Here is a 21,711-nt window from a genome sequence, read left to right on the forward strand (position 1 = left end):
GAACTGGGCGTGAGCCTGAGAGGGCTGGAGCAAGCTGCCGGAATTCGGGAGGGGTAGAAACGCTCACCTCTTCTGTGGTGCTCGGACTTCGCCTCTACAGCGCCCTGTACCCTTCCTGGGGTCCTGTCTGCCTCTTTCCTAGGTCCTTTGCCTCGTGTTCCGGAAATCCTGCCTCCTGCTGCACGATGCCCCAGCTCGGACTCCTACATGGGAGGGCCTGGGCTGTGCTGTTTGGCCAGCTCCGGCGACCGCCCGGTGCTGTATGCATCAGGGCAGTCCATTCTCATAGCCAGGTGAGCCAGACTGAGATAGCTCTGGTCTGTCGGGGCAGGATCTCCAGGTCTGAAAGCATAGACTCGCGGCCTTTACTCCCGCAGTGTTAACAGTCGGTTTTTTATTGAGTGCCCACTATGTACCGACACAGAGCTAAGGCCTTTTAGGATGCTTTGTCATTTAATCATCATAGCAATCTTGAGATGTTGGGGTTATTATTTCCGTTTTACAGTTGAAGAAACGGAGGCTCCAAGGTTAAATGACTTATCTATGGCTACATAGTAAGGGAGCATTTTAATATAGGTCCACAGTCCCTTATCTGAACCTTTTGGGATCAAACACATTTAAATTTTTTTAAGCAAAATATATGAATATTCCCACTAAGTGAGATGACTAACGGCCATAAGTAGAGTGAGTTCACATTAGAATTTACCTCAAAATTTTTAGTTTTCAGAGATTATGGATTCTTAGGAGGGGTTGTGGGCTTCAACTGCTGTCCTTTGGAGCACAGAATCTGCCAAAGTATGAACTACTACACGCTCTATACTTCTGGAAGGGCATACAACCTGCTGGGGATAATCAAAATCACAGATTCTGTTTTACCTTGGGAATGACACTTTTGTGTTCCTAGTAGATGCTTTGTGCTATCATGAACAACAGAGCTCAGATCTTTTGTTATTTGCAGTCACAGCATCCTACCAGTCGACTTTTTTTTTTTTTTTCCAATCAGGAAATCCATTCCTTTTCATTCCACAGGCATGTTCTGTGTTCTTGGGCTGTTTCTCTTCTGTCTTCCAGTTACTTTTTCCCTATCTCCAAACCTAATGACCATTACTACCTTATTAACAATTCTTAGTTTTTGCTCTTTGAGTAGGAACTGAGAACTGGAGATTGTACTAATCCCTACTCCTATATGGTTAGTGGTGGTAGTCTTGGGTTGCTTTGTGCCTTCCTTGTTTTTTGCTGGTTAAAGTTTTTCATACTTTTAAAAACTCCAATTATAGTGAGGAAGCTTGTATGGTAAACATCTGATCCCATATGTGTTACATATATGTTGTAGATACAACTGGGTTTTTGGAAGTAGGCTGAGATTGGGATAGATAAGATAGTGTTCAGACTTCCTGTTGCTCAGGGCCAAAAATATTTTCAGGTTGGTGGTACACAGGGCCAGAGATACCCCAGGTTTGGCCAGTATTGAGAGGAGCCATATCTCACATTTCTTCTACCAGGTTGCGGAGGCAGCGTTAGCAACCCAACTGAAACCACATCAAGAGAAATCAAATTTTATTATCAAGACCCCAAAGGTAATGCCCTTTGCCCCGCCCTGTCTGTTAGAGTGCCTTGGAGTTCTGCCCTGTGCTTCTCTTCCTGACCACTTTTAATGTTTTTGTTTTTGTTTGTTTGTTTGTTTTGGCTGTGCTGCATGGCTTGCGGGATCTTAGTTCCCTAACCAGGGGTTGAACCCAGGCCCTTGGCAGTGAAAGCGCAGAGTCCTAACCACAGGACCCCCAGGGTATTCCCTATTTTTAATTTTTCACTATTTCACTAATTCTTCCCTATTCTTGAGATACTGGGTGGAGCTCATAGTCGTCTGAACTCAAAGAGATTTCAACTCCAGACCTTAGATTATAGATATAGTTTAACTCTTTGTCTTAAATGGACTTGTCTTTGTCTTTGTTTTCACTCTGGCTCCTTTTGGTTTCTAGGGCACCAGAGATCTTAGTCCCCAGCAGATGGTCGTGAGGGAGAAAATTCTTGATATGGTTGTTAGCTGCTTTAAACGTCATGGAGCAAAGGGGTTGGATACCCCAGCATTTGAGCTAAAGGTAAGAGGAGAAAAAAAATGCAGGAACCCCATTTCTTTCCCAAAGGGCTTCTAGCCTATGTTCTGGAGTCCTCCTTTTAACCGTGGCACTTTCTGTTTGACCGCTGTAGGAAATGCTTACTGAGAAGTATGGAGAGGACTCTGGGCTCATCTATGATCTGAAGGATCAGGGTGGAGAGCTATTGTCCTTGCGCTATGACCTTACTGTATCCTTCTGAGTACGGCAGCCTGACTTACCTCTTTCCAAACCCAGAGATCATTCTCTGATAACGGGACAGGAGTGACTCTGGGACCCTATAGGTTCATTGGCAGCAGCCTTTACTTCAAGTTTCTTCCAGAAGGCAATTCTGCCAGCAGAGCCTGGCCTGGAGCTCTGTCATTTAAGTTTATAGTGTGTCAGAATCCCTTGAGGAATCTTGCAAAAATACAGATTCTTGACCTCTAGCCCCAGATTTTCTTAATTCTGTAGCTGGAGTGGTGTTCAGAAATCTGCATTTTAAATAGGTACCTGGATAATAAAGATGCAGGTGGTCCTTGAACACTTGAAGAAACATTGATATAGAAGTTGTAGGCAAATCCAGGTTCTGAAGCTTGACTCTTCTGAGACAGTTGAGACTTGATCTGAATGGGAGGGAATGGCCCAGACTTGAAGTTCTTGGATCATTTCTATCTCTGCTTCCCCTGCTTTCTACCAAACTTGCAGGGGGATTCCTTCATTTGACACTATTCAGTGTTTATTGATTGCTATGCCTTGGTGATAGTGGGAAAGGAGACAGAGAAAGTCCTTGTTCTAATCCTAGTGGATGAGATCCAGTTGATAGAGGCCCAGTCCTCCCTAATGTCTTTCCACTGGGGCTAAGCTCTGGATGTAGTATTCTTCCTCCTTAACCTATTTATGTGAGGTCCCTTTTGCTCGTTATCTGGCCATGAATAAAGTGAAGAAGATGAAACGCTATCATGTTGGAAAGGTGTGGCGTCGGGAGAGCCCAACCATAGCCCAAGGCCGCTACAGGGAGTTCTGCCAGTGTGTAAGTGACCTGATGGAGGCAGCGTGGTTTGATAGTTCTGGGGACCACAACCTAGGAACTGGCTGCTCACTAATTTTTTTTCGCCCGTCTTTTTCTTTGCTGTAGGACTTTGACATTGCTGGTCAGTTTGACCCTATGATCCCTGATGCAGAGTGTTTGAAGATCGTGTGTGAAATCCTTAGTGGCTTGCAGCTGGGGGATTTTCTCATTAAGGTGTGGCCAGAGCCGAGGACTGAGGGGAGAAGTCTGGATTTGGCCTAATGCTGTTTGAAAACATAGGTGACCCCAGCCATTAAGCCTGTAGCTCTAGGACTTTCTTAGTACAGGTGTTGCATTTTATATCTATATCTATATAGTCACCCTGTGGAATTTCCTTTCTATCCCTTTTATGAGTCAGGCAAGTAGGGACTGCCATTGTTTTGAGGGAGAAGGTCATTCATAACCCACTTGGGTCACTTCCATTGAGTTCACAGGTCAATGACCGGCGGATTTTGGATGGGATATTTGCTGTCTGTGGTGTTCCTGAAAGCAAGTTCCATGCCATCTGCTCCTCAGTAGACAAACTAGACAAGGTAACAAAGAAGACATGCTTCAGTAGATCCTATCAGAGTTTCTGCCCTGCCTTCAAATCTATATATACCTTTAGAGGAAAATAAGGAGATGGTGGCTGGAAGTGAACTATTTCTGGGAGGAAGGTAGGGAGACATTCTGAAACGAGACCTGAGTTTTGCTGTGCAGTGGAGATTATGGCTGGATTTCCTAAGCTGCCTCTGACTTTGCTGAGTAGAGTGTTAGCTACTTGTGACATACATAATGAATGAAATGAGATGTCCTTTTCCATTAAGAGAAAGAAGGATCTTGGGGCTAGGCTAATGTTTGGGTGTTTGTGCAGATGTCTTGGAAAGATGTGAGACATGAGATGGTGGCAAAGAAAGGCCTGGCTGCTGAAGTAGCTGATCGAATTGGGGATTACGTCCAATGTCATGGTAAGAATCAGTGTTTTCAGAGGTACATGATAGAACCAGAGTGAGGGTGATAAGTGTATAACTTCTACGTCTGAAACAGCTCCTTTTCATAAATGTGCTAAGTTCCAGAGCCTGGTTTTAATTTAATAACCTTTTTACTTACTGTAACCAGTTATGTCTTTAGGTGTCAAAGATGGAGGCAGAAGAGGAGCATCTGGTCATATGTGATCAGGATCTTTTTTTTTAAGAAAATGAGGAGGACTAGCTGGAGCATATTAGGGATAAATTTGGATGAAACACATCTGGGTGTATAACACAGACATTATTTCTCCCCACATGTCTCCCCAGGAGGGGTGTCCTTGGTGAAACAAATGTTCCAGGATCCCAGACTATCCCAGAACAAGCAGGCCCTAGAGGGCTTGGGAGACCTGAAGCTGCTATTTGAATACCTGACTTTATTTGGAATTGCTGAGAAGGTAAGCTGGGTAGGGAGTGCACCTCCTGCTGTGTCTAGGGCTCTCAGGGTCCTGAGTCTTTTCTAAGACTGACTATAACCTTGTCCCCACAGATCTCCTTTGACCTGAGCCTGGCTCGGGGCCTGGACTACTATACAGGAGTGATCTATGAAGCGGTGCTGCTACAGACCCCAGCTCATGCTGAGGAGGAGCTACTGAATGTGGGCAGTGTGGCTGCTGGTGGGCGCTATGATGGGCTGGTGGGCATGTTTGACCCCAAAGGCCACAACGTGCCATGTGTGGGGCTCAGCATTGGGGTGGAGCGGATCTTCTCCATTGTGGAGCAGAGGATGAAGGTAGGTCCCCGGTAGGGTTAGAGTGGGGCTGCAGACCTTAAAAACTCTCATGTTTCTGGAAGTGCAGTTGGACTGTTTTTCTGATGATTGTTTTTGTTTTTTTTTGAATTATTGGTACAAAGGAAGTTTTTATTAGTTTTACCTTCTCTCTCTCTTTTACTAGACTTTTGGTGAGAAGATACGGACCACAGAGACCCAAGTGTTTGTGGCCACACCACAGAAGAACTTTCTCCAAGAACGGCTGAAGCTAATTGCAGAGCTTTGGGATGCTGGGATCAAGGTATAATGGAGCTAATATCCAAAACATCTAGGTATATGTGGAATTCATGCACCAGGCCCACTTCTACCTTATGCCTAAGGTGGAACTCAAGATCTTTCTAGTCTTCACTAGTGTGTCTTCTTAGGGTATGAGGGTGAGCTACTTACTTATTTGGATATGCCTGCTCCTGGGGTTTGAGTGGTATGGTCACTTCTTTTCTTTTTTTTTTTTTAACATCTTTATTGGAGTATAATTGCTTTACAATGTTGTGTTAGTTTCTGCTTTATAACAAAATGAACCAGCTATACATGTACATATATCCCCATATCTCCTCCCTCTTGCATCTCCTTCCCACCCTCCCTATCCCACCCCTCTAGGTGGATGCAAAGCACTGAGCTGATCTCCCTGTGCTATGTGGCTGCTTTCCACTAGCTATCTATTTTACTTTTGGTAGTATATATAAGTCCATGCCACTCTCTCACTTTGTCCCAGCTTACCCTTCCCCCTACCCGTGTCCTCAAGTCCATTCTCTATGTCTGCATCTTTATTCCTGTCCTGCCCCTAGGTTCTTCAAAACCATTTTTTTTTCTTTTTTAGATTCCATATATATGTGTTAGCATACGGTATTTATTTTTCTCTTTCTGACTTACTTCACTCTGTATGACAATCTCTAGGTCCATCCACCTCACCACAAATAACTCAATTTCTTTCTTTTTATGGCTAATATTCCATTGTATATATGTGCCACATCTTCTTTATCCATTCATCCGTTGATGGACACTTAGGTTGCTTCGGTATGGTCACTTCTAAGTCCCCTATTCTTTTTTTTAAAATTAATTAATTATTTTTTGGCTGCATTGGGTCTTCGTTGCTGCGCGCAGGCTTTCTCTAGTTGCGGCGAGTGGGGGCTACTTTGCGGTGCGTGGGCTTCTCATTGCGGTGGCTTCTCTTGTTGCAGAGCACAGGCTCTAGGCTTGCGGGCTTCAGTAAGTAGTTGTGGTACGTGGGCTCAGTAGTTGTGGCTCACGGGCTCTAGAGTGCAGAATCAGTAGTTGTGGCGCATGGGCTTAGTTGATCTGCGGCATGTGGGATCTTTCCGGACCAGGGCTCGAACCCATGTCCCCTGCATTGGCAGGCGGATTCTTAACCACTGTGCCACCAGGGAAGTCCCTAAGTCCCCTATTCTTTCTTCACCCTTTTCAGGCAGAGCTGATGTATAAGAACAACCCTAAACTACTAACTCAACTGCACTACTGTGAGAACATGGGCATCCCACTGGTGGTCATTATTGGTGAGCAAGAACTGAAGGAAGGGGTCATCAAGCTCCGTTCCGTGGCCAGCAGGGAGGAGGTGAGTGGGGGCAGGCAGAAATAGGAGGGACCAAGTGTTTCTACTTTTCTTAGATTCTTTAAGAAATATATATCTTTTGGCTGAGAAAATATCTCCAGGGTTAATCGTGATAGAGATGAATGAGCACCCACCCTAGGCAACCATTATAGCCGATGATTGGTTGGGTGGGCAAAAGGACAAACGAAATCTCTATGGGTATTTCAAGACTCATCAACAAAATAGACATAGATCAGGTGTTTGAATCCCTTTAGTCTTGAGGGCATACATTCTCCAGGTCAGGTTGAAGCACATACTCCTCCCTACTGGTTGCATAAGTAGTGGGAGCAGTTGCACAGTTAAATGAATCCAGAAAAGTAGTGGCTAAGGAACTAGTATCACTCTCTAGTTTGTCACATGAGAGTTCTGTTATGTTTCAGGTGGCCATTACACGGGAAAATCTTGTGGCTGAAATTCAGAAGCGACTGTCTGAGTCTTGATCCTTGCCTGAATGCCATCTGCTGCTCTTTGTAGAAAAGGTTTCATCTAGGACTGACTTCCTGAGGGACTTCATAACTGCTGGCCAGGATGGGTGACAAGTGCCTCTGCATCCTTCATCCTTCCTGGGTACAGAACTGTAGAAGGCCCTGAGGACTCCTGGGCTAGTGTGAGCAGCTATTCTGCATGGGCGCAGATGGCTGGTACGTGACAGAGACATGCTCTAACATCCGAGGCAGATGGCAGGTTTGAAATGCCACTGAGTGCTGCCAACAGGTGCTGAGATGGTTGCTATGAGCAAGTCTCTGGGAAAGTCACCTCAGGTTGAGAGGATTCTGACCATTGAGATCAAAAGTCAAATACTTAGCCTTCCGCTCTGGCTTCTGAGCCAGTTTCTGGGAAGTTTGTCCATAACCTGCCCTTGGCCTGTCCAGGGAGTTTTTGGGAGACAGCAAAGAGTTGGGCAATGACTGTCTTCTGTTTTGTTTGAGGACAGAGGTGCTATCCCAAGGGCATAGCAGTGCCCATATTGATGTGGCATCTCTCTAGCCCATCCATTGTTAATAATAGCAGGGTGAGGCTGTCTGTTTAATAATCTTGAATGTTGAACTTAATAAGTGACCTGACAAGATTGAGATCTGATCTTTTGAGATTTTGGAGACCATTACCTGTGCCAGAATCACTGCTCTGACTTCCATGTCCTGCCATGGAGGTGCCTGTTCTAGAAGTGGTTGTATAATATATTAAATAAAATATTAAATATAATAGTTTGGGTAATTTGTTACCAAGGGATTGGTTTGCATAGGCCATGGAAAACGCTTGAGTGTACACTGGAGGATTCTGTGAGCTAGGAGTAACTTCCCTGGGGTGATGTTTCTGTATTCAGTGAGGGGAGCAGCCACAGTTCCCCTTCCCCCCCAACTTGGAGATACAGTCACGTCACTAAATCGATGTATAGTGAGATATCTGCTAGAGTTCTTCACCCTAGAGTGTTGTTGATGACCGACCTTCCCAAGTCCCATCATGTTGATTAAACTGTGCACTATAGATTGAATGACTGTTTCTCAGCTGAAGGAAAAATGAGTTAACCAAAGTTTGATAGCATTGCTTCAAGATAAAGAGGCAAGCCGCAAAAAGCGCTTTGCATATGTGCGTTGGAAAGGCTGCAGCCTTTACAAACAGTTCAGCGCTCTTGGGGCCCTATTTTTAGTGCATCTAGAGCCCCTATAACGGCGCTTCAGCCTTAAAGAAGGTTTGGAAATTCTTGGCAGTGCACGCAGGTTGATTAGATTAGATCAGAGAGCACTGATCCGAATCTCATTTTCCTCTTTGGTTAAAAAGACAAGTTGAATCTACGCTTGTTTTGAAAGCCACGGCAAAAACGTTTCCAGGCGCCCTTACTTCCGTGTTGCTTCAAACTTTCTTTGCGCATGCGCTATTTCTTTGGAGCGGGGGCGGGGCCGAAATCCTGTTTTAGATGCCCTCCAGTGCTTAGCTCGTTCAGAACACGAGAGTCTAAGCTTATTGGAGGCAAGCTTGCTTTACGGCTCAAGGCCGCTTTTTACGGCATTTTCCGGCTTCCCATTCACTTCGAAGTGAAGATGGCGTCGGGCAGTGGGGTAGGTGTTGTGTGTGAGGAGGCTTGCGGTGGGGGGTCGGGGGTGGCTTCTCGGCGCCGAGTATTCTGCACCCGATTGACTTCCCGACACCTCCTCGCAATCTAATGGCCCCATTTCAAGAGCTTCTTCGTAAGGCCCTGGTACAGGGTCAGTGGAATCGGGGAGGGCTCTGGTTGGGGTCCTGAGGCAACCTCAGCCTCCTGGTGCTGTCCGGAGAGGCTTCGCTTTCCCCAGGTCCCGGGGCCCTTGGCAGTGAGGACGCGCTTCCGTTTTTCCAGGAGTCGGACACGATTAGCGACGAATCTCAAGCGCTTTTTCCTCTCCCCAGACAAAAAACTTGGACTTTCGCCGAAAGTGGGACAAAGATGAATATGAGAAGCTCGCCGAGAAGAGGCTCACAGAAGAGAGAGAAAAGAAGGATGGTGGGTGCCTTCTCCATCAAGTGCTAAGTGTATTATAGAGGCGATGCAATGGTTGGAGAGTGGGTGGGGAGTTGAAATGCGCTGTCCTCATTTCTTGTGTAACCTTTGGCAGAGCATTGCCTCCCTGGTCCTCAGTTTCTTCAGGTATGAGAGCGAGGAGATGGACTGAAGTGCTTTTGAGGTGCTTTCCAGCTCTGTGATTCTGCTTCCTTGCCTTACCTTTGTTTGGTTCATTTCGTACTTTCCTCAAGTACAGAGAAGAGAGTGGGATCCTTACTAGTGACAGAAGAAGGAGTATTTTGCTGCTTTGTATTATTGCTTTTGAAGAGCAGCAGGGAACATGGTATTGTTTAACCTAGCGCTTAGTGCTGTTCTCTGTGCGTTATACTATGTTAGGGAGTTGGTGCTTCTCTCCTAGAGAGTCCACTGTATAAAAAGAAACGTCTTATTTTCTCATCTGTTTTCAAACTGTACATTTTTCTTTTGCTTTACTTCTACACCACGTTGCATAATCTAACTTTTGGTTTTTATGTAACTTGTACAATAGTACTTGACATATAACAGATATTTCCTAAATGTTGGTCCCCCTTTAAAAGTTTTCCCAACTTTCAGAAGATTCCTTTCTGTTTTATGCTTGGGATATCTGTTTGAAAGCACTATTGAGTGGTCTTACTCTTCTTTTAAAAGGTTGCTTTTTGTGAAGATTCAGAGCTCCTCCCTTCAATTCAGTTAGTTAATGAATAAAAAACATTGCTTTTAGGGGCTTCCCTGGTGGCGCAGTGGTTGAGAGTCCGCCTGCCGATGCAGGGGATACGGGTTCGTGCCGCGGTCTGGGAGGATCCCACATGCCGCGGAGCGGCTGGGCCCGTGAGCCATGGCCGCTGAGCCTGCGCGTCCAGAGCTTGTGCTCCGCAACGGGAGAGGCCACAACAGTGAGAGACCCGCGTACCACAAAAACAACAACAACAACAACAACAACAAAAAAACACATTGCTTTTAGACTCGTTGGATTTGAAGTGGAGGAAAGATGTAGAGAGTTAAGGATTGCTTGTCATTTTTTCTGTTGAGCTTCTCCTTAGCTGCTGCTAGAAGTGACTGTTGTGTCCCTTGCTTCAGGTTTCAAAAAGACATGAAAGTAAGCCTCAGGATTTTGGATTTCTTGTGTTTCTTTTCCTTTCTGGTTAAGGAACTCTAATAATGAAGGGACTTCCTTCCCCATTATATTTCAGGAAAACCAGTGCAGCCAGTCAAGCGAGAGCTTCTCCGGCATAGGGACTACAAGGTGGACCTGGAATCCAAACTTGGGAAGACAATCGTCATTACCAAGACCACCCCACAGTCTGAGATGGGAGGGTGAGTGACTTTTCATCTTTCTCTGCAGCCAGGAGTAAGTCTAATAAACTGCGTTGGTTTTAGGAAGTGTTGAGCAGGGTACCTGGCCTTAGAATAACAACCTTGTTTCCTGTAATTCCATCCATTGTCCTCCAAGGTCTCAAGTTAACATAATAGTGTCTCTAAGAGGGGTCACTCTGTAGGCGTCTTCATATTAGCACTGTAACTACTTCTTAATATCTTAAAAGAGATTATTTGTTCTCCTGCCAGAGGAAGAAATGAAGAAAAGGACTACTGAGGAGATGTCTAGGGGAGAAATTAGGTGAAGCTAGAATGGAGCCCAGGAGCTGTTGATGGTGAATAAAGGGGGTTGAGGTTCCAGACTGGCTGCAAAGGTTGTAGCTGTTTTGGATTTCCTGGTTGTGCACCTTCCTCCTAGACCAAGACTATAACCTTTAGGAAGAAGGGTCCCACAAGAACTCTTCATCTTTTTGCTCACCACTACCTCTCTGTCCAGTTAGGTTTTCCAGCAGGAGCATAACACAGATAACAACGAGTGACACTTTTTTGAGCTGCTTCTCTGAGTAAATCCACTGTTGTCCTTCCTCTTTGTGTTAGTTATCTATTGCTATTTAAATTAATACATTAACCCAGTATTTAGCAGCATAAAACAATGGATAGCTCACAGAATCTGTGGGGAAGTAACCCGGGAAAGGTTTACCTAGGTGGTTCTGGCTCAGTGTCTCTCACAAAGCTGTCATCAAGGTGTCTGCTGCGTCTGCATTCATCTGAGGTATAAGTGGGGCTGGAGGATCTGCTTCCAAGCTCTGTCACGTGGCTGTGGGTTGGAGGCCTCAGTTCTATGCTCCATGGGCCGCTCCATAGTGCCGCTCACAACAAAGCAAGTGACTTCCCCAGGGCACGTGATCCTCGTGAACAGACTAAGACAGAATCCATGTTTTTTCATAACCTAATCTTGGAAGTGACATAGCATCACCTTTGATACATTCTATTGATCACACAGACTAACGCTTGTGCAAATTGGGAAGGGCCTATATAGGGTAGGAATACCAGGAGTGTGGGATCATTGTTGGGGCCATCTTGGAAGTTGGCAGCCACACTCTTCCAAGAGCCAAGGCTTTGTGGAAATGAGGATGCTTCTTCTAAAAAGAAATTTTACCTAAAAATAATGAGTTTTTTGGTTGAAAACGATAAAATCCTTACAACCAGATGTGTCCATAGTGCTATTTCTTTCTGTTTTCTAGATACTATTGCAATGTCTGTGACTGTGTGGTGAAAGACTCTATCAACTTCCTGGATCACATTAATGGAAAGAAACGTAAGACTTGGAGGTAGTTTGTGATTGGGGCTGGATTTGAGTTTTGGAGGTGGGGTGTGGGAAAGGGTAGTTACTATTGGGCCTCTTTTTCAGTGTCTGGGGAATTCTCTAGTTGCTTCAGCATAAGTCATTCTTTACTTCATTATTTAATGTTTCTGGAGTCCATGAGGTGAGTATCTGTTCTAAGCTGTCAACAAGCCCAGACCATGGTCTTCTCCAGGGCCCAGCTGTCCCCACTGGTGTGCATCTGCTCAGTAAGGGTAATTGAAAGCTGCTTATATCTTGTTATCTGGGGCTGCTGCCAGGGAAGTTTTTTTTAGCCCTAATTATTTTTACTGTGTGTTTTATGAGTCTGTTTTTTTTTTTTTTTTTAATGTCAGGAAAAGACCTTTTGAGGGACTTAGGATGTCTTAACAACCTTACCTTCTTCACTGTTGACCCTACCCAGATCAGCGAAACCTGGGCATGTCTATGCGTGTAGAACGTTCCACTTTGGATCAGGTGAAGAAACGTTTTGAAGTCAACAAGAAGAAGATGGAAGAGAAGCAGAAGGATTATGATTTTGAGGAAAGGATGAAGGAACTCAGAGAAGAGGTAGGCTCTCTTCCTCATTCCACTCCCATCCCCAGAGGAGAGTTATATCTCCTGAATTTCTGTACATTAAGGGGAACATTTATTGCCCTTGTTTGGGACTCTCATAATCTGAAGGAAATGGCTCTAAACCCATCCTTTTTTTCTGGACTCTCTGGGCCATACTTTTTTTTTTTTTTAACTACAGGAGTGATTAATTAAATGCACCTAGTCCCCAGCAGGCCCGTGGAACCAGGCTGACTGGGTCAGAATTCTGTTTCCTTCACATACTGGCTGTGAATCTTGGATAAGCTATATAACCTCTTTGTGCCTCTGTTTCCCCATATTCAAGATCTTAGTATATAATATACCTAAAGCACTTAGACCAGTTCCTGGCTTGTACTCTATGCCCCAGAATGTTAGTTCCTATTATGTGGCTTTACTCCCATCACCTTGTTAAGAACTAGAGATGAACTGGGGTGTAGGATTGAGAAATGCTTTCCACAGGCTAAAACTTCTCTTTCTTGTCCCTTATGATCTTTACTGTGGCTTTTCCTCTGCTCTTGAAATTTTACTTGTCTTTAATTATTTTATTCTAAAGATAGAATTGGCTCACGAGTCTGAACTGATTCTGAGTGATTTCCCTTCTAGGAGGAAAAGGCCAAAGCCTACAAGAAAGAGAAACAGAAGGAGAAGAAAAGGAGGGCTGAGGAGGACTTGACATTTGAGGAGGATGATGAGATGGCAGCTGTGATGGGCTTCTCTGGCTTTGGTTCCACCAAGAAGAGTTACTGAGGCTTTCTATGCTTGGCTTTTTGCCAGGCCTAACTTTGTGTGTGTGGGCGTCATCTTTTGGGAGGTACTGGGGAAAGTCCTTAAGAGTGGCAGTGGGGAGGGCTAGAGGGTGGGTGTTTGTGGTTTCCCTCTACCTTGGGAGAGAGCACAGGATGCAAAGGAATGTGCTGTGGCATGTTCCTTCAGCCTCAGTATTTCACTGGAGACAGAGGACGTCTGATCATCTGAGTTCCCAATAAAGAAAAACCACCTCTTCTGAGGCTGCTTTCCCGAAACTCCCCTTGCATCTTTCCCTCTTCATCTGTCCATCTCATCTGAGCATCCTACATTTACCCTGTGTTCTGCCTTTGTTTTAATTTTTACTCTTGCTTAGCCTACAGCAGAAGGGTTCTCTGGGTCCCCAGTTTCCAGTTGATAGCATATCCTTGACTGGCCCCTCCTTTTGCCATTCTCCCCCAGTCCCGCCCCGTGGTTCTCCGGCCACCTGTGCATGCATGTGTACTTCTGCCTGGGTCATTGGTATGTGCGGGTGCGTGTGCATGAAACTGTCACATAGAGGGAACCTAAGCTAGAGCCTCAGGAGCATTGCTGCCTTGGGGCCTGCTGTTCTCAGCTTCCTCAGAGCATGTAACAGGAAATTAAATGGGATGAGTGTTTGGTGTGGTTTTTGTCTGGTGAGTTTTTTAACCTTTGTTCTTCATATGTAAACTGTTCAGCTTTTCCTATTTGTTTCATTTTATTGAGGATTACTCTGTTTTTGTCTTCCTTGTAAGCAGGCTCTTGGAAGAACCTGTTTGATGCAAAAAAGAAAAAGGAGAAAAACCTCATATGGGAGCCCTTGGGTCTCAGAGGCTATTCAACATGTATAATAAATAGCATTGACTGGGCCTATTTCACATTTGGTGGGAACATCCCATATTCTTCCCTGTGTATTGTTTTTTCTTCCCCATACTTATTCTTCTCCCTTCATTTGAGCCCTGTCACTTTTTTTCTAGGTGCCTTCAACACGAGTTATACTTTACTCTGATGTAATCTGTGTCTAGAGGAGTTTGAATATAACTTTTCCTGTAATTTTAGCCTCCTTTGATCTTCTGTTTCTGGAACAGCAGAGCTCAGGGTTGAAAACTTAGTGATTTCCTAACTCTCTGCAGTTAGGCTAGGCACAGGGTTACTCGGTGTTCACACTGTTGACATTTTGGGCTGGGTAATTCTTTGTTGTGGAGGCTCCCTTGTGCATTGTAGGGTGTCTAGAGTATCTCTAGCCTCTACTCACTAGTTGCCAATAGCACCTTCTCCCCAAGTTATGACAATGAAAGATGTCTGTGTCCCTGGAGGGGGGCGGGGCATAATTCCTCCCCCGCTAGCCCCACTGAGAACTATTGAGAAGCTGCCTTGCCTCAAGTTGGGTCTAACTTGAGAATTAGATGGTACAGACTGGCTAACTAAAGCAAAAACAACTTTGATGTTCCCTACATCAGGTACTGTGCCAGGCCCTAGGGATGCAGATGGAAAAAAGAAGTCAGTTCCTTAAAGTAAAAAAACAAATGGTAGTTACACAAGCTTCAAACAGGTGAATTGTGTAACAACATTAATTGCTTCTGTTCCTTGAAAAGTGGGCTCTGCTTGGGCTAACAAGGCTGCTACCATATGGCTTGTTGACATTTTCTGCCTTATCTAGCCCTTTGGACACCATTATGTAGCATCTGAACCACTTGTGGGTCCCCCAAAGCACCATACTCTTTCCTTTGGACTTCTGTGCAAAATCCCCTTGCTGTTAGGCATCTCTTTTGCTGACTTTTCTTTTTTTGGGGGAGGGGTTGAGGGGCAGCGTGCTGTGCGGCTTGTGGGATCTTAGTTCCCTGACTAGGGATCAAACCTGAGCCCTCAGCAGTGAAAGCGGAGTCCTAACCACTGGACCACCAGGAATTCCCTGCCTAATTTTATTTCTGATGCTGAATCTTGCCAATGGAAACACTGAATGTGCCTTTATCTACTGGTTCAAGGACTGGCTCAAAATTTCTCATACAATATTCGTTGGCCAGTTGCGGACATATTAGTTGGTGCTTTCCTTGGCAGGATTATGTGTTCTACAGGTCCTTGGGTAAGAATCTACCCTAGTCAACTGGGTCCTTTTGTTCCCCCTGTCAAGGCAGGCTAGAGAATGTAACAATGAGCTGAGTTCCTTCCGTGGTTCAGTGTTCATTCTTCAGGTAGCTAATTCAACTTGGCTTCAAGTGATTTCCCTCTTTGGTGCCGGTGGAATCTGACTTCTGGTCATCTCTACTAAAAAGCAATTCTGAAGTCCATTTTCTCTAAATTCTCTTGGGACTGGCAAGTGGTTTGAGTTTCCAAGGGGTCTGTCTAGGTCATGGATATTTGGAGGGGTTCAAGCTGGTGAATTAAAAAAAGCGGGGGGAGGAAGGAGATGGGATGGAAATTTAGGACCCCAGAGCAATCCTAGAGAACTCCAAACTCTGGAAGAGAAGCTTTATTGATGTTTGCGGTCTTTCTAAAAATCCAAGGAAATTTTGCATTCTGGTTGAGTCATATGCCTGTGACCGGCCTACATGAGTTCGTTCGGTGAGTGCTGAGATGCTGAACATGTTCTAGGCCCTGGTAGTATCTTCTGGGACAAGGCAACAAGGTCCCAAGTGTCATGGAATTTACATTCTGGTGGAATTGCCAGTTAAAGTATTTAGGGAACAAAAGATCTGTATGGCTTCAGATTTTGTGACTTCAGGCGTCCCAGGGCCTCTCACATCTCTCCCATAACCTCCAAAAATTTAAATGTGAAGTCTTTAATTCAGCAATTCTACTCATATAAGTATCCTAAAAACAGACTTGCTTATGTGTACATATGCATACAAGGATGTTTACTGCAGCTATGTTTATAACAGTGAAACATTTAAAATAAAACCGGTACATTTATACTTGAGTATAATGCAGCCATTACAATATATATGAATTAGATCTAGTGTATGTACTGACAAGATCTCCAAGACATTCTGTTAAGTGTAACAGAACAATACCGAACAACCCAATCCCCAATAAGCCCACCCTTCACCCCTGCCCGTCAAAACTATGTTGTGTGTACAGTTAAATACGTAGATTGAGGGAAAAAACTGGAGGAGTACACACTGAAATCATAGTCATGGTTAACTGGAGAAAAGTAGGAATTGTGGCTGTTTACAGTATACATGAAAGGAATAGGGTGATTTTGTGCAGTTTAGAAGTTTTTAAAAATAGTAACAGAAGGAGTGATACTATATGACACCTGGGAACTGTATAACACCTGGGAGAGGAGCTGTGGGGTTTAGCTGCAAAGTTCCAAGATAAGGCCTGAAGTAACAATTAGCAGCTTGTAAAGATTCCACTCTCCTGACCCAAGGCACTATGAAAGTTGTTTAGATCACAGAGTGAGCGGCCCTGTGTGGTTGTCGGGAGAGCGTAGAGGCTGGACCAGAAGTCCAGAGACTGGTGGACCTGGTGACTGCCGCGTGGTAGGAGGGAATAAGCCCGGAAGCAACTGCGGAAGAGCTCACTAAGAGGTAGGGGAGACCTGGGTCCTTCTCACTGTTGTGTGTCGGCAGATGGGCACTCTCAGAGTGTCTGGACTGGGGGTGGGGGAGCACGCTAAATCAGCCTGGATCGTATCTGCTCTGGTTGGTTTGTTGTGACGCACCTCTTTCTCAACAGCCAAGGGGATATAATCCAGAGCCCGAAGTCGGGCTGGCTATAGCTCAGCGGTTCCTTCGACCGCATTGTGATTCAACCACCCTTCCGAGAGTGGTTCGAGACCCGCGGGCGCTCTCCAGCCCTTTTGCCCCTGTCCCAGCCTCTTCATTTTCCCATTAATCCCTTTTGCTGTCCCGGCCTTCTTCATTTTCCTATTAATCCCTTTTGCTATACCAGCTTTCTTCATTTTCCCAGTGATCCCGCTTCGAGGAAGCATTTTGAGACTCCTCTTCTGACGAGAGCACCAAAGCGACCAGGTTTCCAGCAGGTGTTCAGCTCCCATTCGACTAGGAACCAGGGTTCGTTGGAGAAATGGCTGGTGCTAGGACTGGGGCAGGAAATACAGAGATGAGCCTAGAGCATCTTGGATTCACCTAGTAGTTCCAGGAAGTAAGGAAGTGCTAAACAACCTACCCCCCCACCAAAAAAAAAAAAAGAAAAAGAAAAACCCACTTACTTTTAAAATTACTTTTGATGTTAAGTAATGTTTGCGTTTTTGTTCCAATAGTTATCAGTTATACTTGTATTTTTTCTAAGTCCTCAAATAACTTTTCCATAGGTGGGCTGTATTATTTCATTTGTCAGCTCTATCTTGACTGCCTCCTATTACTTATATAAAGATCAATTATTTTATTCCATTTTTCCCTTTCCTCCCTTCCAGTTTGAGTCATATTGTTTTTAGAAAACAATTTGCATACTCTTTTCCCACCCTTGTCACCACCTTTATTTTAACTTGCAGATCTACAACTCATTAGTATATTTAATACTCACCATCATGATGAGTATTAGTTGGGTGAAACCCATTCTATAGTAGATTCCTCAAACGAGGCTCCTGAGTACAGTATTCTGAGTTCTTGCATATTTAATACTGATTTTTTATAGCCTTGGTACTTAAAGGACAGATTGGCTGGATATAAAATCTTGGTTCTCACTTCTTTTCTTTTCCTTCCTAAATGATTTGGTCGTTTTGCCTGAGGCCCAGAAGATTTTTTTCTTTCAAATCTAATTGATTTTCTAAGATACCTCACAGTTGACCATTCCATATCAATTTTCTTTGGTCCTTGGGAGACCCCTTCGATGTGTAGATTGAAGTTTTATTTCCAGGAAGTTTTCTTGAATATTAACACCGGTTTCATTATTTTGTTTTTCTTCTACAGGGACTGTAATATATACTGGATCTTCTAATTGCCTCTCTATCTAGCACTTTCTCTCTGATCCTTCTTACTGATTTCTTAATTTTATTTTTATTTTCTTGGATGTTTTAATTCCTTCTGTCAAAACCAGTTATTATATTTTAAGTAAAATCTCTTCCCCTTGGACATCTTATAATTTAGTCTTTTTTTTTTCCTGAGATGATTTTTCTTTTTGATCAGTTTCTTTTGATTTTGACTAACCCTTGTCTTATATCTTTTTGTTTTTGTCCATTTTTGTTCTGAGTTATTTTTCTGATTCACAGTATTTTTTCATATCACCAAATGACTGTTTAAGGTTATTTAAATCAGGTTGGAGTTTTCTTGTCTCATGGTTAGTTTTGAAAAAAAATTATTCTCTTTTTTTGTTGTCTTTATATAATATTATACCTACTATTTTCTGTTCATTTTGAAATGTCTACTATCCAGTCTCAGCAATTGCAAATGAGGCAGGCAGTTGGATGTTTTATCAGATTTCTTAGTTTGAGAGTGCCCTCTTCTGTTGGTAGAATGTAGTGCATTTTTTCCAAATAGAAGGCACTTTTTTGCGAGTGGAGCCCAGGTTGATGTGTCTTCTGATTTTGTGACTCTCTTTCATTTACCTGGTAGTCTTCATTTTCACTCCTTGTTTCCTTCTTTCTCTTCACCATCAAGCCTTCAAAGGATACCTGCCCTTCAAATCATCTCTTTCCTCTGGACAAGATGCCTTTCAAAGATTTCCGTTTCCGGTCTCATTTTCAAGAATTTCTTTTAGAGTCCTCAATTCCTCTCATCCACCAGGTCTGAGACCTATTGTCAGCGTTTCTCCACTCAAGCTGGGACTCTTTTTCTGGTGGTGACTTTATCTGTCTTCCACCATTGGTAGGATTCTGCCACTCTCTAATCTTTACCATCTTGGCCTCTCTTCAGTAGCATGGCTTTGTAACTGGATCTGCTGATTTGGGTTGTATAGTTACCAGTTTATATATAAAATGAAGTTTATAATATTCTCTGTCTCCAAATTATGCTGCAGTCATAGGTGGTTTTATTGTTTGTTTGGGGTTTTTTTGCTGAACAAAATGGCTTACCGGATACCTTAGTTCCCCAACCAGGGATTGAACCCGGCCCCTGGCAGTGAAAGCACCGAGTTCTAACCACTGGACCGCCAGGGAATTCCCTAGCTTTCCTTTTTGTTCATTTGTTTGTTTTTAGGATGGGTGGAGAGATTCAAATTTAGGTCGCTGGCATTCTGCAGCAACCTGGAAGCCAGGTCATTTTTTCCTTAAACATTTTTTTCCTTCCAGTTTTATTGAGATACAGTGGACATAGAGCACTGTATAAGGTTAAGGTGTACAGCATAATGATTTGACCTATGTACATCATGAAATGATTACCACAATAAGTTTAGTGAACTTCTACATCTCATATGTATACAAAAATAAAACGGAAAATTTTTTTTCCTTGTGATGAGAACTATTAGGATTTACTCTCTTAGCAACTTTTATGTATAACATAAAGCAGTATTAATTATATTTAACATGTTGTACATTACATCCCTAGTACTTTTTTGTCTTATAACTGGAAGTTTGTGCTTTTGACTGACTACCTTCATCCAATTCCCCTCACTCCACCCCTGCCTCTGGTAACTACAAACCTGACCTCTTTTTCTATGAGTTTTGTTTGCTTTTGAAGTATAATTGACCTACAACACTGTTTTATTTCCTGACGCACAACATAGTGATTCAACATTTCTGTACATTACAAAATGATCACCACCACCATAAGTCTAGTTACCATCTGTCATTATACAAAGATATTATATTATTATTGACTATATTCCCCACACTAAACATTTCATACCCGTGACTCATTCATTTTGTAACTAGAAGTTTGTACCTCTTAATCTCACTAACCTATTTCCCACATGCCCCTGCCCCACTCCCTTCTGGCAACCACCTGTTTGTTCTCTGTATCTATGACTCTGTTTCTGTTTTGCTGTGTTTGTTCATTTGTTTTGCTTTTTAGATTCCACTTATAAATGAAATCATAGGTATTTATCTTTCTCTGTCTGACTTGTTTCACTTAGCCTAGTACCCTCTAAATCCATCCATATTGTCACAAATGGCAAGATTCCATTCTTTTTATGGCTTAGTAATATTCCTTTGCATATATATATGTGTATATATATATATATATATATATATAAAACCACATCTTTTTGTCCATCTATCAGTGGGCTCATAGGTTGCTTCCATATCTTGGCTATTGTAAATAATGCTGCAGTGAACATAGAGGTGCATATATCTTTTTGAATTGGTAGGGTTTTTTTATTTTTGATAACTACCCAGGAATGGAATTGCTGGGTCATATGGTAGTTCTGTTTTTAATTTTTTGAGGAACCTCCATACTATTTTCCATAGTGGCTGCACCAGTTTACATTCCAACCAGTAGTGCCCCAAAGTTCCCTTTTCTCCATATCCTCACCAGTATTTGTTTCCTGTTTTTTTTTTTATAATAGCTATTGTAACAGATATGAGGTGATATCTCATTATGGCTTTAATTTGCATTTCCCTGATGATTAGTGATATTAAGCATGTTTTCATGTACATGTTGGCCATTTGTGTATCTTCTGTGGAAAAATGTCTATTCAAGGTATCTGCCCATTTTTAATTTTTATTTTTAAATGAGTTGTATGAGCCACTTACCTATTTTGGATATTCACTCCTTATCAGATGTATGGTTTCCAAATATTTTCTCCCATTCTGTAGGCTGCCGTTTCATTTTGTTGATTGTTTTTCTTGCTGTGCAGAAGCTTTTTAGTTTGATGTAGTCCCACTTGTTGATTTTTGCTCTTGTTTGTGCTTTTGGTGTGATATCCAAAAAATCATCGCCAAGATCTATGTCAAGGAGTTTTTACCCTATGTTTTTTCTCAGAGTTTAATGGTTTCATTGCTTACATTTAATCTCTTGGTCTACTTTGAGTTAATATATATGAATAGTGTAAGAAAGGCGTCTAATTTCACTTTTTTGCATGTGAATATCCAGTTTTCCCAGCACCATTTATTGAAGATACTATCCTTTCCCCATTGAGTATTCGTCATTCCTTGTCAAAAATTAGCTGACCATGTAAGTGTGGGTATACTTCTGGGTTCTTAATTCTGTTCCATTGGTCTGTATGTTAGTTTTTTTGTTGTTGTTGTTTTCTGCGGTACGCACCTCTCACTGCTGTGGCCTCTCCCGTTGCGGAGCACAGGCTCCGGACGCACAGGCTCAGCTGCCATGGCTCACGGGCCCAGCCGCTCCGCGGCATGTGGGATCTACCTGGACCAGGGCACTAACCCGTTGTCCCCTGCATCGTCAGGTGGACTCTCAACCACTGCGCCACCAGGGGAGCCCAATATATTGAATTTTTTCAGAAATTTTTTGCATCTATTGAGATGATCACATTGTCTTTCATTAATTTTATATGGAGTATCACATTTATTGCTTTGCATATGACAAACCATCTTTTCATCCCAGGGGTACATCCCACTTGACTTTTTTTTTTTTTTTTTTGGTCATGCCTCTTGGCTTGTGGGATCGTACTTAGTTCCCTAACCAGGGATTGAACCCACACCCTCAGCAGTGAAACCACAGGGTCCTAACCACTGGACGGCCAGGGAATTCCCCCACTTGATCCTTTTAATGTGCTGTTGAATTCAATTTGTTAGTACTTTATTGAGGATTTGTGCATCTGTAATCATCA

The 21,711-nt window shown here is 43.3% G+C and overlaps 2 protein-coding genes across 4 annotated transcripts; both read left to right on the plus strand.

The window, feature by feature from the left end:
• Positions 1–59: 59 nt before the first annotated feature.
• Positions 60–7,746, plus strand: HARS2 (histidyl-tRNA synthetase 2, mitochondrial). Of its 3 annotated transcripts, XM_065875114.1 has the most exons (13): positions 60–293; positions 1,503–1,577; positions 1,980–2,099; positions 2,209–2,304; positions 3,001–3,126; positions 3,232–3,339; positions 3,600–3,698; positions 4,019–4,112; positions 4,440–4,567; positions 4,660–4,902; positions 5,066–5,182; positions 6,365–6,511; positions 6,928–7,746. In XM_065875114.1, the coding sequence occupies exons 1-13, from the start codon at positions 186–188 to the stop codon at positions 6,985–6,987; spliced, it is 1,521 nt and encodes a 506-aa protein (XP_065731186.1). In that variant the 5' UTR covers positions 60–185; the 3' UTR covers positions 6,988–7,746. The 3 variants fall into 3 exon arrangements, with proteins under 3 accessions (XP_065731186.1, XP_065731187.1, XP_065731188.1); XM_065875115.1 differs by lacking the exon at positions 1,503–1,577 and having other exon boundaries at positions 186–293; positions 6,928–6,987; XM_065875116.1 differs by lacking the exons at positions 60–293; positions 2,209–2,304; positions 3,001–3,126 and having other exon boundaries at positions 1,563–1,577; positions 6,928–6,987.
• An 829-nt stretch (positions 7,747–8,575) lies between these two features.
• ZMAT2 (zinc finger matrin-type 2) lies at positions 8,576–13,980 on the plus strand. The gene is made up of 6 exons (XM_065874838.1): positions 8,576–8,604; positions 8,933–9,026; positions 10,256–10,379; positions 11,624–11,697; positions 12,146–12,291; positions 12,919–13,980. Exons 1-6 carry the CDS (start codon positions 8,587–8,589, stop codon positions 13,060–13,062), a joined length of 600 nt encoding a protein of 199 aa, XP_065730910.1. The 5' UTR covers positions 8,576–8,586; the 3' UTR covers positions 13,063–13,980.
• The last annotated feature ends 7,731 nt before the right edge of the window (positions 13,981–21,711 follow it).

Source organism: Phocoena phocoena, chromosome 3, assembly GCF_963924675.1.
Source record: "Phocoena phocoena chromosome 3, mPhoPho1.1, whole genome shotgun sequence".
Lineage (NCBI taxonomy): Eukaryota > Metazoa > Chordata > Mammalia > Artiodactyla > Phocoenidae > Phocoena > Phocoena phocoena.